Source organism: Hypanus sabinus, chromosome 11 (genome assembly GCF_030144855.1).
Source record: "Hypanus sabinus isolate sHypSab1 chromosome 11, sHypSab1.hap1, whole genome shotgun sequence".
Taxonomy (NCBI): domain Eukaryota; kingdom Metazoa; phylum Chordata; class Chondrichthyes; order Myliobatiformes; family Dasyatidae; genus Hypanus; species Hypanus sabinus.
The window spans coordinates 4,175,244-4,193,794 of NC_082716.1; the positions used below are offsets into that span (position 1 = coordinate 4,175,244).

Below are 18,551 nucleotides of genomic sequence, written 5' to 3' on the forward strand. Positions count from 1 at the left end.
TACATCCTTACTTCCTTTGGAGCTTGTGAAGATTTGGCATGACATCTAAAACTTTGAGAGACTTCTATAGATATATGGGGGAGAATATATTGACTGGCTGCATCACAGCTTGGTATGGAAACACCAATACCCTTGAACTTAAGTTCATACAAAAAGTAGTGGACATGGCCCAGTCCACCATGGGTAAAGCCCTCCCCACCATTGAGTACATCTATATGAAGCGCTGTCGCAGGAAAGCAGCATTCATTGGGGAATCCCACCACCCAAGTCATGCTCTTCTCATTGCTGCCATCAGGAAGAAGGTACAGGAGCCTCAGGGTCTACACCACCAGGTTCAGGAACAGTTATCACTCCTCTCCCAGCAGGAAGGAGGTACAGGAGCCTCAGGGCCCACACCACCAGGTTCAGGAACAGTTATTACCCCTCAAACATCAGGAAGGAGGTACAGGAGCCTCAGGGCCCACACCACCAGGTTCAGGAACAGTTATTACCCCTCAAACATCAGGAAGGAGGTACGGGAGCCTCAGGACACACACCACCAGGTTCAGGAACAGTTATCACTCCTCTCCCAGCAGGAAGGAGGTACAGGAGCCTCAGGACCCACACCACCAGGTTCAGGAACAGTTATCACTCCCCTCCCAGCAGGAAGGAAGTACAGGAGCCTCATGACCCACACCACCAGGTTCAGGAACAGTTATCACTCCTCTCCCAGCAGGAAGCAGGTACAGGAGCCTCAGGGCCCACACCACCAGGTTCAGGAACAGTTATTACTCCTCATCCATCAGGAAGGAGGTACAGGAGCCTCATGACCCACACCACCAGGTTCAGGAACAGTTATTACCCCTCAACCATCAGGAAGGAGGTACAGGAGCCTTAGGACCCACACCACCAGGTTCAGGAACAGTTATTACTCTTCAATCATCAGTAAGGAGGTACAGGAGCCTCAGGACCCACACCACCAGGTTCAGGAACAGTTATCACTCCTCTCCCAGCAGGAAGGAGGTACAGGAGCCTCAGGATCCACACCACCAGGTTCAGGAACAGTTACTACCCCTCAACCATCAGGAACCAAAGGGGTTAACTACAATCAATTTCACTTCACTTTTTCCATCACTGAACTGTTCCCACAACCTATGTCACAACCACTGTCATCTCATATTCTTAATATTTATTGCTTGTTTATTTATTTTTTCTTTCTTTTTATTTGCACTGGTTGTTGTCTTTTGCACACTGGTTTATGCCCAGTTGGAGCAGTTTTTCAAAGTTCAATGTAAATTGTATTATCAAAGTACATATATGTCACTATATAGAACCCTGAGATTCATTTTCTTATGGGCATACTGAATAAATCTATAGAATAATAACCATAACAGGATCAGTGAAAAACTGCCCAACTGGGCATTCAACCAGTATGCAAAGACATCAAACTGTGCAAATATAAAAAGAAGAAATAGCAATAATAAATAAATAAGCCATATATACCGAGAACATGAGATAAAGAGTCCTTGAAAGTGATTCCATAGGTTGTGGGAACATTTCAATGATGGGCCAGTGAAGTTATCCCCATTGGTTCAAGAGCCTGATGACTGAGGGTTAATAACTGTTCTTGAATCTGATGGTGTGGGTCCTGAGGTTCCTGTACCTTCTTCCTGATGGCAGCAGTGAGAAAAGAGTGTGGCCTGGGGGTGGGAGATCCTTGATTCTATTATGATTATTGGATTTATTGACTATTCCCACAAGAAATTGTATCTGAGGGTTGTATTTGGTGACATAGTTGTACTTTGATGATGAATTTACATTGAACTTTGATGTTTGAACTTTGAACTTTAATGTTTCTGTTTGTTTTACTGCAGTTAATGAGTATTTAATGCAAGTGTGGTCATTATTGGAGTGTAAAAGCATTGTTTAGGACCATAGTAAGTTCTGGGGAGGGCTGTTCTCAGTCTTTCTGTGTTGATTGTATTGTGAATCCGTAATTCCTACATCAGGGTCCAAAAGGAGAACCGGGCTTGTTCCCCATTAAAGCACCAAGTGGAGAACAGGTAAACAAGAACAGGTTGCTGTCAGTGTTCCATGTCTCTGGAATTCCCGTGCCTCCTTCACAACCATCTCCCTCCCTCACTCTCTCTGTTGTCTGCATGTTTCACTGGCCCATGAGTTCTTCCAGAACAACCATTTGCATCGGGAAGGGGAGCAGTCTAACCGTGTATGGGGCAGTGTTTGTACGCTGGTCATATCCTTGGCCTCATGTCGTGCATGTCGTGTTGGTTTGATTCATTCCCCTGTTCACACTCCATCTCCACCTCCAGCCGGCATCAATGTTTCTCAGTTGTGGTGGCTGTCTTCCATTATCTCTCAGTCTGCCTGTTGCATGAGAAGCTGGGTGGTAATTGTTCTGTCTTAGGGGGGTTTGTGTGGAAGCTGTACTCTACGTGCACCGGTAGTGGAGGGAGGGAAATCCAATGAATTTCCTTTGAAGTGGATCATTGAAAAGCAGGTAAGGTCACCCCCATTCAGCTCCTCCTCCTACACGGACTGCTGATAGGATCACGTCCCAGCCTGTGGTGCTGTCAATGTGGAGTTTGCATGTTCTCCCTTTGATGGTGTGGGTTTCTCCCAGGCTCTTCTGTTTCCCAAAGACATGTGGGTCAGTGGGTTAATGAGCCTCCAAAAATTATCCCCAGTGTGTGGGTGAGGGGTGGAATCTGGGTGGTGTTGTTGGGAATGTGGGGAGGATGAGTGTTGGAGAATTGGTGTCAATGGGTGGGTAATTGTTAGCATGGACTCAATAGGCTGAAGGCCAGTTTCCAGGCAGTATCTCTGTATCTTAGTTCCAAAGAACTACAGTACTTCTATCCTTGGACCCATAGTACCACACTTAACTAATTTAGAGACCACAGCTTTAAAAGTTTCCCTACAGGAGGAAGTTCCTCACTCTCTGAATTAATACTATTTAAATCGAATAATGTGAATGAATGGCCTTCTAACTCCATGAATTGTGTCTCCCATCAACAGGGCACACGTCAGAAGCATGATGGACTCTCTCCACTTAAACCATAAGAGCATAAGACATAGGAGCAGAATAAAGCCATTCGGTCCATTGAGTCTGCTCTGCCATTCCATCATGGCTGATTTATTATCCCGCTCAACCCCTTTCTCCTGCCTTCTCCCTGTAACTTTTGACACCCTGACTAATCAAGAAATGATCAACTTCCACTGTAAATATACTCAATGACTTGGTCTCCACTGCTGTCAGTGGCAATGAATTCCACACATTCACCAGCCTCTGGCTAAAGACATTTTTCCTCATCTCTGTTCTAAATGGACATCCCTCTATTCTGAGTCCTCTTACCAGGGTGAGTGCAAATCTAGAATTTGATACCAACCAAGGCAAAACTGCCCTTTGATCGGCGCCCCATGTACCCCTTAAACATCCCCTCCCCCCAGCATCAGCCCACAGTGGCTGCAGAGTGCACCACCTACACAAAGCACCATGGTTTCTCACCCTAGCTGCTTCAACACACGATATGCTCTGATGTGTATGTAACAAATAACCTTAATCTCTCTATCAAAGTGACTTGATAGAGGGGTATTAAGGTGATGAGGCATGGATTGAGTAGACAACTTTTTGGAGGAAAGTATAGGTGGTGGGTGTGTGGAACACACTGCCGGGAGTGGAAAGTTCACACTGCAGAGAACAGTAACTGAATATCCTTTTTGGTAAATGTGGAAAGTTCTGTTGTTGTTGTCTCAATTATCTCTCTAAAGTGCTTTTGCTCTCTCACTTAGGGTGACCCAGGACCTGCTGGGCCAATTGGGCCATCCGGCCCTACAGGGAAAAAGGTAAAAGTCTCCTTATTATAATTTGAAGAAATTCAGACCATAAGACATATGAGCAGAATGAGGCCATTTGGCCCGTCAAACCTGCTCCACCATCTCATCATGGCTGAATTATTATCTCTCTCAATCCCATTCTCTTGTCTTCTCTCCCATAACCTTTGACACCCTGACATCAAGAATCTATCAACCTCCACTTTAACTATACTCAGTGACCTGGCCTCCACAGCCGTCTACCGCAATGAATTTCACATATTCATCACCCTCTGGCTAAAGAAATTGCTCCTCATCTCTGTTCTAAATGTTCGTCCCTCCACTCTATCTGTGTCCTCTGGTCCTAGATTCCCCCGCTAGAGGAAACATCCTCTCCACATCCACTCTTTCTAGGCCTTTCAATGTTCGGTAGGTTCCATGAGATGCTGTCTGCTTTCCCAAGGACGTGGCTTAGGCTGAAGTGCCTGTTCAGAGCTGTCTGACTCCGTAATTTAACACTTGACACAACTGTGATGCAGGTTCACATCAGAGCCAATTGCCCACCCTGCTTTACATTCAGTCAGCCCTGTAGTGGATGTGGAAGAGAGTCCCTTTAGAACAAAGATGTGGAGGAATCTCTTTAGCCAGAGGGTGGTGAATCTGTGGCATTCATTGCCACTGTCGGCTGTGGAGGCCAAATCATTGGGTATATTTAAAGCGGAGTTTGATAGTTTCTTGATTAGTCAGGGTGTGAGAGACTACAGGGAGAAGACAGAAGAATGGGGTTGATAGGGATAATAAATCAGACATGATAGAATGGTGGAGCAGACTCGATGGGCAGAATGGCCTAATTCTGATCTTGTGTCTAATGGTCTGTACAGAGTAAAATGAAGGAATTTAATTTAGTTCTGTTTGTAATTTTGATATAGGCAAAAGTGCTTTTTATATTTAAACAAAATTGTGCTTCATGGTGGGAAATGATTAGGTTTACTCAACTGAAAGCCCAGTAAGTTATCTCTGCACCTTCATAGCTGATACTCTGGTAATTTTTCCTCTCCACATGCCGTCTTTCTCAATTTCCCATTCTGGCCTCTCACCTGCCTGTCACCCCCGCCCCCCCCCCCCACCCCGGTGCCACTCCTCCTTCCCTTTCTCTGACAGTCCACTCTCCTCTCCTATCAGATTCCTTCTTCTCCAGCCCTTTACCTTTTCTACCTGTCACCTTCCACCTTCTTATTTCATCATACCCACCCAGCTGGTCTCACCTATCACCTGGCTGCTTGTAGTTCTTCCCATCCATCCACCTTCTATCCTGCCATCTTCCCCCTTCCTCTCCAGTCCTGATGAAGGGTCTCGGTTTGAAACCTCCATTGGTGTTGTGTGACTTGATTAGTTCCTCCACCATATTGTGTGTGTTCCTCTGGAGCTGATTCTGCTGTGTTGCCTCTCTGGGTGTGTTAAGACTTACAATCCCAGTCAGCAAGCTGAACTCTTTGTATTTTTCTCTCAGGGTTCCAAAGGATTCCAAGGTCTACCAGGTCCACTGGGGAAGCAGGTACACATTGTCCTACATTGTGAGCTAGCATGGCCATTGTAATGTGATTCTGCTGTGGGGTGGTTGCTGCTTCCCAGTGTGTGCAGTTATTCAATAATACAGCCCCTGTGGTTCACCGCCAGGGACTCGTGCTCCCAGCGTTCTTTCTTTGTTTACCTATGTTTTTTTTTTGCATTTACACGGTTTGTCTTTTGGATATTAGTGGCTTGTCAGTCTCTGTGTGTAATTTTTCATTGATTCTATTGTATTCCTTTGTTCTACTGTGAATGCCCGCAAGAAAATGAACTTTGGGGTCTATATGGCGACATATGTTCATAATAAATTTACTTTCAACTTTGAACTTTTGAACTCTCAACCGTACTCCTCTCTGTTCCTATTTGGCCTGCCCTGTGTTTCGATCCCATCTGTCTCTGAAACCTCTACTGGACTACCATTCACCCATCTCCAGGTTTCACACAAGAGATTCTACAGATGCTGGAAATCCAGAGAAACGCAGACAACGTGCTGGAGGAACTCAGGAAGTCAGCTCGCATCTATGGAGGGGAATAAACAGTTGATGTTTTAGGCTGATACCCTTCACTGGGACTGAAAAGGAAGAGGGTGAGGGGGAAGAGTACAAAATAGAGGGTGATAGGTGAGACCAGCTGAGGGGGAAGGTGGGTAGGGATGTGGGATGAAGTAAGAAATTAGGAGACATAAGTGGAAGAGGTAGAGGGCTGAAGAAAAATAATCTAATAGGGGAGGGGAATACTCCATGGAGGAAAGGGAAGGAGGAGGGGCACCAGAAGGAGGTGATAGGCAAGCAAAGAGGAGAAGATGTTAGGGAGGAACCAGAATAGACAATGGTAAAAGGGAGAAGGGAGAGGGAAGGGGAAATTATCAGAAGTTAGTGAAATCGATGATCACCCCACCACCATCCCTATATCCCCATCTCTCCCCCCTCTGCCCTCCTCTCCCCTCCCCCTCTCTCCCCCCTCACTCTTTGCCTCCTGCCCATCAGCCTCTGCTTTATCCATGCTCGTGTTGTTCTTGTAATACCATTATGTTAACAACTTAGCCCGTTGTAATGGCTGATGTGGAGAAAAAAGAACAAATCGTGCAATCAGTGAGAAAAATAAGCAATTAATACACAGAACATGAACTGCAGAGTCCTCGAATGTGAGCCAGTTCAGGAGGTCGATGACTGAGGGCCAAGCCCTGGAGCCATTTCAGCACTGAGGAGCTGTCGACGGCTCCGTGCTCAGCGGCTGCTGTCTGGGGGTTTTTGTGGATTCCATTGTTGTGTTTCTTTGTTTTGTGGCTGCCTGAAAGAAGGTGAATGTACTTTGAAATCTGAGCATGAGTTTGAAGTTTGGTGTCTTCACTCTACAGGGTCTGGCTGGCTTGGACGGGAATCCCGGAGCTCGGGGCTATCCTGGAAGGCAGGTGCAGTAACTGTACATTGATTGGATTTTCCAGTGGGATTAATGTCTAACCTCCAATCCGTTCACACTGAGTTAATCAGCTGCCAACAGCGGGTGGGATATGTTAATGTTCCAGTTGCCAGAAGTTCTGACCAAAGTTTTCCAAGAGGAAACCTTAATGTGCTTCTTATGCTACAGATGTTGTCTGACCACTTGGGAGAATTGATCTCATATGGATCTTCCTCTCGGTCCTCTTCACAACCATTCCAAGCACACATCACTGCGGGTGGTGTCAGGTTACCAGCAGGTTCAAACTCAAACCCTATGTAAAATAGAACATCGAACAGTACATCACATTACAAGCCCTTTGACCCACAATGTTATGCTGAACTTCTAATCTACTCTAAGATCAATCTAACCCTTCACTCCTACTATTCTTCTATCGTCCATGTGCCGACCTAACAGTCTTTTAAACATCCTTAATCTATCTACCTTTATTGTCACCTGGCGTCCATGCACGCACCACTCTCTGTGTTTAAAACAAAATGCCTCTGATGTCCCTCACCCCATACTTTAGTTCAAACACCTTAAAACTATGTCCCCTTCTATTAGTCTGAGAAAAAGTCTCTGGATGTCCACTCTATCTATGCCTCTTATCATCTTGTACATCTGTCAAGTCACCTCCCATCCTCCTTCACTCTAGAGAGAAAAGCCCTAGCTCACTCAACCCATCGTCGTAAGACATTCTCTCTAATCCTGCTGAATCTCCTCTGCACCCTCTCTAAAGCTTCCACATCCTTCCTGTAGTGAGGTGACCAGAACCAAACACAATACTCCAAATGTGGTCTATTGTGAATGTGCTTCCCATCCTTCCTGTAATATATTCAAAATTCATCATTTCTTCTGATAATACCATTAGTTTCTCTAAAAAGACTGTTGGGTTGGAACACCCATAACATTTGTGAGGCCTCTGTTGGTCGAGGTCGACCATGGATGTTTGCAATGGGAGAGGGCATATAATAGAGCTAAAATGTGGGAAGTTAGAGGATTGGGAAGCTTTGAAAAACCAACAAAAAGGTAATTAAGAAGGAAAGATGGAAAATGAAGGTAATCTAGCCAATAATATTAAAGAGGATGCCAAAAGTTTCTTCAGACACATATAAAGTGAGAGGCAAGAGTGGATATTGACACGTACAAACAAGCTGGAGGAACTCAGCAGGTCGGGCAGCATCCGTGGAAACAAGCAGACAATGTTTCGGGCTGAGACCCTTCGTCGAGACTGAAGAGGGAGGGGGCAGAGGCCCTATAACGAAGGTGGGGGGGAGGGTGGGAAGAAGGCTGGTGGGTGCCAGGTGAAAAACCAGTAAGGGGAAAGATCAAGGGATGGGGGAGGGGAAGCAAGGAGGGGATAGGCAGGAAAGGTGAAGAAGAAATGTAAGGGGAAAGCACTATGGATGGTAGAAGGAGCCAAATCATGAGAGAGATGATAGGCAGCTGGAGGAGGAGACAGAGTGAAACTGGGATGGGGGAAGGGAGGGGGAGGGAATTACCAGAAAATTTAAAGTTCATGCCAAGGGGCTGCTTCCCTCCCCCCACCCCTTGATCTTTCCTCTGATTGGTTTTTCATCTGCACCTTCCCCCTCCCCCCACCTTCGTTACAGGGCCCCTGCCCCCTCCTTCTTCAGTCCTGACGAAGGGTCTCGGCCCGAAACGTTGACTGCTCGTTTCAACGGATGCTGCCCGACCTGCTGAGTTCATCCAGTCTGTTTGAATGTGTTGACTTGACCACAGCATCTGCAGAGTACTTTGTGTTTACTAAGAGTGGAGATTGGAGTGCTGGACAATGATGCTGGTGAGGTAGTAATGGAGGACAAGGAAATGGCTGACAAACTGAACAAGTGTTTAGCAAACACGAGGGAATCTGCAGATACTGGAAAGTCAAACAACACACACAAAATGCTGGTGGAACACAGCAGGCCAGGCAGCATCTATAAGGAGAAGCGTTGTCGACGTTTCAGCAATGAAACATCCGAAGTTTGTTTGGAGAAACATCGACAGTGCTTCTCCTTATAGATGCTGCCTGGCCTGCTATGTTCCACCAGCATTTTGTGCGAAGTGTTTAGCATCAGTCTTCACGGTGGAAGACACTAGCAGTTTACCAGAATTACAAGAGTATCAGGGGTCAGATCTGTGTGACTTTGCCATTACCAGTGAGAAGGTTCTTGGAAACTGAAAGGTCTGAAGAGAGGTAAGACACCTGGAACAGATGGATTACACCCCAGAGTTCTGAAAGAGTTGGCTGAAGAGATTGTGGAGGCATTAGTAATGATCTTTCAAGAATCAATGGATTCTGACATGATTCTGGAGCACTCAAAAATCACAAATGTCACTCCACACTTCAAGAATGGAGAGAGGCAGAAGAAAGGAGATTTTATACAGCAGTTAATCTGACCTCAATTGTTGGGAAGATGTTGGAGTCAGTTGTTAAGGATGTGGTTTCGAAGCACTTGGTGACACATAATAAATTAGGCCGTAGTCAGCATGGTTTCCTCAAGGGAAAATCTTGCCTGACAAATCTGTTGAAATTATTTGAAGTAGGCTAGACAAAGGAGAATCTTTAGATGTTGTGTTCTCAGAAGGTCTTTGACAAGGTCCCTCACATGAAGCTGCTGACTAGCATGGACAGAGTATTGGCTGATTGACAAGTGGGAATAAAGGAAGCCTTTTCTGGTTGGCCACCAGTGACTAGCGGTGCTCCACAGGGATCTGTGTTGGGACTGATTCTTTTTATGTTATAGATCAATGATTTGGCTGATGGAATTGATAGTATTGTTGCAAAGTGTGCAGACCAAATGAAGATAGCTGGAAGGGCAGGTAGTTTTGAGGAAGTAGAGAGGCTACAGAAGGACTTAGGCAGATTTTGAGAATGCGCAAAGAAATGCCAGATGAAATACAGTATCAAGAAGCCTATGGTCATGCACTTTAGTAGAAGAAATGAAAGGGTTGACTATTTTCTAAATGGAGAGAAAATTCACAAAACTGATGTACGAAGACACTCGAGAGTCTTTGTACAGGATTCCCTAAAGGCTAATTTGCAGCTTGGGGCTGTGGTGAGGAAGGCAAAAGCAATGTTAGCATTCATTTCATTCGTATTGCTAACAATATGAAAACGAGGTTGTAATGTTAAGAATTTGTAAAGCACAGGTGAGGCCTCACTTGGAGTCTTGTGAGCAGTTTTGGGCCCCTTATCAAGGAAGGGATGTGCTGACATTGGAGAGGGTTCACAGGAGGTTCACAAAAATTATTCCAGGATTGAAAGGGCTTTGTTGTATGAAAAGTATTTGATGGCTCTGGGCCTGTACTCACTGGAGTTCAGAAGAATGAGGGATGACTTTATTAGAACCTATCGAATGTTCTACATTGACTACATGTAGAACATTGACTGCTCTTCCTTCATCAATATGTTTAGACACATCCTCAAAAAATTCACTCAGGCTCATAAAGCACGACCTGCCCTTGATAAAACCATGCTGACTACTCCTAATCATATTATACCTCTCCAAATGTCCATAAATTCTGCCTCTCAGGATCTTCTCCATCAACTTACCAACCACTGAAGTAAGACTCACTGGTCTATAATTTCCTGGGCTATCTCTACTCCCTTTCATAAATAAAGGAACAACATCCACAACCCTCCAATCCTCCAGAACCTCCCCCATCCCCATTGATGATGCAAAAATCGTCACCAGAGGCTCAGCAATCTCCTCCCTCACCTCCCACAGTAGCTTGGGGTACATTTCGTCCATTCCCAGCAACTTAACCAACTTGATGCTTTCCAAAAGCTCCAGCACATCCTCTTTCTTTATATCTGCATGCTCAAGCTTTTCAGGCTGCTGCAAGTCATCACTACAATCACCAAGATCCTTTTCCATAGTGAATACTGAAGTAAAGAATTCATTAAGTACCTCTGCTATTTCCTCCGGTTCCATACACATTTTAACATTGTCACACTTGATAGGTCCTATTCTTTCATGTCTTATCCTCTTGCTCTTCACATACTTGTAGAATGCCTTGGGGTTTTCCTTAATTCTGCCTGCCAAGGCCTTCTCATGGCCCCTTCTGGCTCTCCTAATTTCCTTCTTAAGCTCCTTCTTAGTAGCCTTATAATCTTTTAGATCTCTAACATTACCTAGCTCTCTGAACCTTTTGTAAGCTTTTCTTTTCTGCTTGACTAAATTTACTACAGCCTTTGTACACCACAGTTCCTGTACCCTAACATAACTTCCCTGTCTCATTGGAACATACCTACACAGAAATCTACACAAATATCCCCTGAGTATTTGCCACATTTCTTCTGTACTTTTCCCTGAGAACATCTCTTTCCAATTTAAGCCTCCAATTTCCTGCCTGATAGCCTCATAATTCCCCTTACTCCAATTAAACGCTTTTCTAACTGTTCCTATCTCTCTCCAATGCTATTGTAAAGGAGACAGAATTATGATCACTATCTCCAAAATGCTCTCCCACTGAGAGATCTGACTCCTGACCAGGTTCACAAAGCTGAGGAATCCCAAGGGATGGCAGGGACCAACACAGTTTGGCATCGGAGACGTGGCAGGAGTTGCAGTTGGTGTCGATCTTGATGTAGGACTGTCTTAGGGACTCCAACTCTGGATTTTTCCTCAGGGTTTTCTTCTGAAGCATTCCCCATGAGTGGGTATCGCCGCAAGGCAGCGGAGGTTTCAGATCAGAGTTTTCCTTCTCATAGATGAGCTGCCAATCACGGCTGGTGTGCCCCATCGGCCTGAAGTGATTGGTCTTAGGGCACCAGTAGCCCACCTTTGCCCCCTCTCCTGTCAGTGGAAACAGTTCTGCTATGCTGCCTGTGAAGGCCAGGAGCCGGACTTGATTGTCTGAGTCTATTTGAGATGCATGTCACTAAGAGCGTTTAATAGGTAGCGGGAGCTTATCCCCACTACCCTGGCCATGACAACCCCATGCCGTTTAAACTGTTGGATACTCTGCCTGTTGGGTACAGCCTATTCCCACCAGAATGTTCCAATCAGCCACACTCCTCCACTCTTCCCCACCAGATCTGCAAGCAGCTCTCCTCATTCGACACGGAAGTACACACACTCCTCCACTCTTCCCCACCTCTAATACTGGCTTCTTCCCCCTTCCTTTCCAGTCCTGATGAGGGTCTCGGCCCGAAACGTTGACTGTTTATTCCCCACCATAGATGCTGCCTGACCTGCTGAGTTCCTCCACAAATTTGTGCGTGTTTTGTTTCAAAGAGAAGACCAATTTTGAAAACCAATCCGGCAGATTAAGGTGGTTTGAAAACCATTGTATATTTGTCACATCTAGGATGGATATGCAATTTTGATGATCACATCACTTGTACATCCTCATAACAAGTATCATGAATGTAGTAAAACGCTCCCTGACGGGATAACAGGTATCATGAATGCAGTAAAACGCTCCGTGACGGGATAACAAGTATCATGAATGCAGTAAAACGCTCCCTGACGGGATAACAGGTATCATGAATGCAGTAAAACGCTCCCGGACGGGATAACAGGTATCATGAATGCAGTAAAACGCTCCCCGACGGGATAACAGGCATCATGAATGCAGTAAAACGCTCCCTGGCGGGATAACAGGCATCATGAATGCAGTAAAACGCTCCCTGATGGGATAACAAGTATTATGAATGCAGTAAAACGCTCCCTGGCGGGATAACAGGCATCATGAATGCAGTAAAACGCTCCCTGATGGGATAACAAGTATCATGAATGCAGTAAAACGCTCCCTGATGGGATAACAAGTATCATGAATGCAGTAAAACGCTCCCTGACGGGATAACAGGTATCATGAATGCAGTAAAACGCTCCCTGACGGGATAACAGGCATCATGAATGCAGTAAAACGCTCCCCGACGGGATAACAGGTATCATGAATGCAGTAAAACGTTCCCTGATGGGATAACAGGTATCATGAATGCAGTAAAACGCTCCCTGAGGGGATAACAAGTATCATGAATGCAGTAAAACGCTCCCTGACGGGATAACAAGTATCATGAATGCAGTAAAACGCTCCCCGGCGGGATAACAAGTATCATGAATGCAGTAAAACGCTCCCCGGCGGGATAACAAGTATCATGAATGCAGTAAAACGCTCCCCGATGGGATAACAAGTATCATGAATGCAGTAAAACGCTCCCTGACGGGATAACAAGTATCATGAATGCAGTAAAACGCTCATCGACGGGATAACAAGTATCATGAATGCAGTAAAACGCTCCTTGACGGGATAACAGGCATCATGAATGCAGTAAAACGCTCCCGACGGGATAACAGGTATCATGAATGCAGTAAAATGCTCATCGACGGGATAACAAGTATCATGAATGCAGTAAAACGCTCATCGACGGGATAACAAGTATCATGAATGCAGTAAAACGCTCATCGACGGGATAACAAGTATCATGAATGCAGTAAAACGCTCCCTGACGGGATAACAGGCATCATGAATGCAGTAAAACGCTCCCCGACGGGATAACAGGTATCATGAATGCAGTAAAACGCTCATCGACGGGATAACAAGTATCATGAATGCAGTAAAACGCTCCCTGACGGGGTAACAAGCCACTGAAGAGCACCAACGTTGTACAATTTTAAACACGGACTTTTCCCCAGGCTGGGAGTAGCAAATGGAGGGGCAGAATATTTAGGTATAGTGCATTCCACTGATCTTACATCCAACACTATTCACTGACAGATTGTAACCACTCCAGTCTTGAGATATTGATCACCACAAGCAAGTTAATACATCAACAGGAAAGAAGGGAACTCAACCTTCAAACCTGTGCCTATTCTGTTATAGATAGTGTCATTGGAAGATACAGCACAGATACAGGCCCTTCAGTCCACATAATCTGTGCTGACAATCACCACCCATTGATGCCAATCCTACACTGATCCCATTTCATTCTCCCCACATTCTATACCTCACCCACACTCTGGGGACAATTTACAGTGGACAGTTAACCCACCGACCTGCAAGAGTTTTTGAACCGGAGCACCCAGGGAAAACCCACACAGTCACAGGGAGAACGTGCAAATTCTGCGCCGACAGGGCCTGAGGTCGGGATAGAGCCCATGTGACTGGAGTTGTATGGCAAAGGGTCTACGCACCATGCCACTGTTTAATGACGGCATAATGGAACTGGGGTAATATAATGTAGTTTTAAGGATGTTTCGTTAACTGTACTGGCTAATGGTTCCAATCTGTCTTTATTTGCAGGGTTTGGCAGGACCGCAGGGGAAGCCTGGTCCGAAAGGTATTCGGGTGAGTGATGGCTTGAATCTGTTCAATGATACCGCTGAGTGAGTAAACAATGAAGAACAAAGCTGGGTGGCCTTGAGAGGACAAGTAAACCAACGTCCCTCCCAGATGGCAATAAAGACTCCAAGCTGCCCTCTTACAGAGTTGTATAGCATGGAAACCCCGCTTCAATTACTATATAAGACATTTGTGAGGCCACACGTGGAGTATTCTGCACAGTTCAGGTTACCCTGTTAAAGAAAAGATGTTCTTAAACTAAAAAGAGTGCAGAAGATATTTACTAGGATATTGCCTGGACTTGGTGGCCTGTTACCAGGAGAGGTTGCATTGCCCATGATTTTATTTGCTGGAATGCACAAGATTGGTTGATCAATGAAAGATTATTGGTGGCATAAGCACATAGTCATTTTACCAGGCTGTTCATGTACCTGCCTCAACCACTTCCCTTGCCATTTTGTTCCATATCCAGACCACCTGCTGGGTGATAAAGTTGTTTTGTAGGTTTCTATTTGATCTCTTTCCTCTCACCTTAAACCGAGACCCTCAAGCTCTTCATTCCCCAACCTTGGGAAGAAGACTGTTCATTCAGCTGAAACGTCAACTGTACTCCTTTCCTAGATACTGCCTAGCCTGCTGAGTTCCTCAAGCATTTTATGTGTGTTGCTTTGATTTATAGCAGCTGCAGATTTTCTCTTGTTTGTGATTGGCCTCCACAGTTGCCTGTGGTAATAAATTCCACAAATTCACCATCCTCTGGCTAAAGAAATTTCTCTGCATCTCTGTTTTGAAGGGGCACCCCTCTGTCCTGAGGCTGTGCACTCTTGTCCTAGATTCCTCCACTAAGGGAAACATCCTTTCCACATCCATCCCTGTCCAGATCTTTCACCATTCAAGAGGTTCCAATGAGATTCCCCCCCTCATCCTTCTAAATTCCAGTGAGTACGGACCCAGAGCCATCAAACGTTCCTCATATGATAACCCTTTCATTCCCAGAATCATCCTTGTGAACCTCCTCTGAACCCTCTCCAATGCCAGCACATCTTTTCTAAGATGAGGGGCCCAAAACTGTTCACAACACTCAAGGTGAGGCCTCACCAGTGCTTTACAAAGCCTCAACATCATATCCCTGTTCTTGTATTCCAGACCTCTTGAAATGAATGCTAACATTGCACCACTGATTCTACCTGAAAGTTAACCTTCAGGGTGTTCTGCACAAGGACTCCCAAGTCCCTTAGCATCTCAGATTTTTGGATTTTATCCCCGTTTAGAAAATAGTCTGCACATTTACACATGACCTTGTATTTTCCAACATTGTAATTGCATTTGCCACATTCTCCTAATGTCTAATTCCTTCTGCAGCCTATCTGTTTCCTCAACACTACCTGCCCCTCCACCAATCTTCATATCATCTGCAAACTTTGCAACAAAGCCATCTATTCCATCATCTAAATCATTGATATACAGCATAAAAAGAAGTGGTCCCTGCAGAACACCACTCGTTGCTGGCAGCCAACCAGAAAATGATCCTTTTATTCCCACTCACTGCCTCCTACCAATCTTCCAATGCTCTAACCATGCCAGTAACTTTCCTGTAATACTATGGGCTCTTAACTTGGTAAACACCCTCGTGTGGCACCTTGTCAAAGCTCTTCTGAAAATCCAAATATACAACATCCTCTCCATCTCCTTTATCTATCCTATTTGTAATCTCCTCCATTCCAACAGGTCTGTCAGGAAGATTTTCCTTTAAGGAAACCATGCTGACTTTGTCCTATCCTGTACTGTGTCACCAAGTACTGCATCACCTCATCCTTAACAGTTGACTCCAACATCTTCCCAACCACTGAGGTTAGACTAACTGGTCTATAATTTCCTTTCTGCTACCTTCCTGCTTTCTTAAAGAGTGGAGTGACATCTCATCTGACACCATGCCAGAGTCCAATGGTTTTTGAAAGATTATTACTCATGCCTCCACAATCTCTCTCATTACCTCTTTCAGAACCCTAGGGTACAGTTCATCTGGTCCAGGTGACTTGTGTACCATTAGGTCTTTCAGCTTTAATTTTTGTTTTTGAGTTTTCAATGATTACAGAAGAAAAGAAAAAAAATTATCAACCCTTCCCCCCTCCCCTTAACCCCTCCCCCTAACATATCCCTATAGAAAGAAAGAGAAAAAAAAGAAAGAAAGAAAGAATGCCAGGATATTGGAAGATCCCCACATGCTCCATGGAGTTCATAATAGTTTTAGTATATATATTTATTTCTTTCCCCAAATAACCAGTAATTTTATCTTCGGAGCACCTATATATTTAGTCCTATCTTTTGTAAATAAGGGCGCCAAATTTTCAGAAATGTTTCATATTTATCTCTTAAATTATAAGTAATTTTTTCAAGTGGAATACAGCTAAAGATTTCGTTCTTCCAACGATCTATACTTAAGTATGAATCCGATTTCCAAGTAACTGCAATAGCCTTTTTGGCTACTGCCAATGCAATTTTTATGAATTCTTTCTGATATTTATTCAATTTGGGTTTCGGGTTTTATCCCTTCGATAAAAATAATATTGGGTTATGTGGAAGTTGTGTTCCAATAACTTGTTCCAGTAAATCTCTTAAATTTGTCCAAAAAGGTTGAATTTTAAAACAAGACCAAGTAGAACCCGGTTACTTAGCATAATTCATTTGGCACAAAAGAGGGAGGAAATAAGTGTTGCAGTTGCTTTAGATGCAGAAAAAGCATTTGATAGATTGGAATGGGATTTCTTATTTAAGGTATTGGAAAAATATGGATTAGGAGTATCCTTTATAAAATGGATTAAAACCTTAAATACTAATCACAAAGCTAAAGTAGCGACAAATGGTCAAATTTCAACATCATTTCAGTTAAAAAGGTCAACTAGACAAGGTTGTCCGTTATCACCTGCTTTATTTGTGTTGGCAATAGAACCATTAGCTGAATTAATTAGAACGGACCCAGATATTAAGGGTTTCAGAGTTAACCAGGAGGAATACAAGATTAACTTATTTGCTGACGATGTTCTGCTTTATTTAACAAACCCATTGTATTCGCTATGTAAATTATCTTCTAGATTGGAAGAATATGGGAAAATATCAGGCTACAAAATAAATTGGGATAAAAGTGAAATTCTACCTCTTACTAAAGGAGATTATAGTCAATGTCGATTAATAACTCAATTTAGATGGCTGATAAATGGTATAAAATATTAAGATATGAGTTGATAATGATATAAAGAATTTATATAAATTAAATTATTTACCATTATTGAAAAAAATTCAAGAAGATCTTGATAAATGGATGATGTTACCAATAACATTAGTAGGCAGAGTAAATGCTGTAAAAATGAATGTATTCCCTAGATTACAATATTTATTCCAAACACTACTAATACAACTACCCCAGAAGTTTTCTCAAGAGTTAAATAAATGTGTGAGGAAGTTCCTTTGGAAAGGTAAGATGTCAAGAATATCGTTGGAAAGATTGACATGGAAATTTGATCTAGGAAGGTTACAATTTCCAAACTTTAAGAATTACTATAAAGCAAATCAACTTAGGTCTTTCAGCTTTTTGAGCACCTTCTCTCTTGTAATAGTAACTGCACTCACTTCTCTTTCCTCATCCTTCAACATCTGGCACACTGCTAGAGTCTTCCACAGTGAAGACTGATGCAAAATACTCATTTAGTTCATCTTCCATCTCCTTGTCCATCATTATTATTTCTCCAGCCTCATTTTCTAGCGATCCTATATCCACCCTCATTTCTCTTTTAGTTTTTTACTTACTTGAAAAAGGTTTACCATCCACTTTGATAGTTTGTTAGCTTGCTTTCGTATTTCATCTTTTCCCTCCTAATGATTCTTGTAATTGCTCTCTGTAGGTTTTTAAAAGCTTCTCAATCCTCTATCTTCCCACTAATTTTTGGTCTGTTGTTTATGCTGTCTTTTGCTTTTACATTAGTTTGGACTTCCCTTGTGCTATTTTGCCATTTGAGTACTTCTTCATTCTTGGAATACATATGTCTTGCACCTTCCTCAGTTTTCCAGAAACATGCCATTGCTGCTCTGCTGTCACATCTTTCTACTGATTTGATGCCATTCTTTACCAGTAGAGTCACACCACCCCCTCTGCCTACCTTCCTATCCCTCCGATACAATATGTAACATTGGACATTTAGCTCTCAACTACAACCCTCCTGCAGCCAGTACTCTTCAGAGATTGTCTGCCTGGTGTAAGTGGTTGCATAACCAGGATTTGTGTTGTGCATCAGCTGCTCATACGACCATCCAACACCTACTCCCATGGCTTCACATGACCCTGTTTGCGGGTGACCTGAGCAGATGCTATACCTTTCCCAAGGGTGATTGGCAGGCTAGCGGAGGGAAGGAGCACCTTGTAGAGACGTATCTCTGCCCCACCA

The 18,551-nt window shown here is 43.9% G+C and overlaps 1 protein-coding gene across 1 annotated transcript in view; it reads left to right on the forward strand.

The window, feature by feature from the left end:
* Positions 1-18,551, forward strand: part of LOC132401662 (collagen alpha-1(XXIV) chain) — a 511,504-nt gene that overhangs the window by 165,753 nt on the left and 327,200 nt on the right. Inside the window, exons 6-10 of the mRNA XM_059983704.1 lie at positions 1,989-2,042; positions 3,790-3,843; positions 5,321-5,365; positions 6,737-6,790; positions 14,074-14,118. Coding sequence (XP_059839687.1) covers positions 1,989-2,042; positions 3,790-3,843; positions 5,321-5,365; positions 6,737-6,790; positions 14,074-14,118 — 252 coding nt within the window. The remainder of the gene's footprint in view (positions 1-1,988; positions 2,043-3,789; positions 3,844-5,320; positions 5,366-6,736; positions 6,791-14,073; positions 14,119-18,551) is intronic.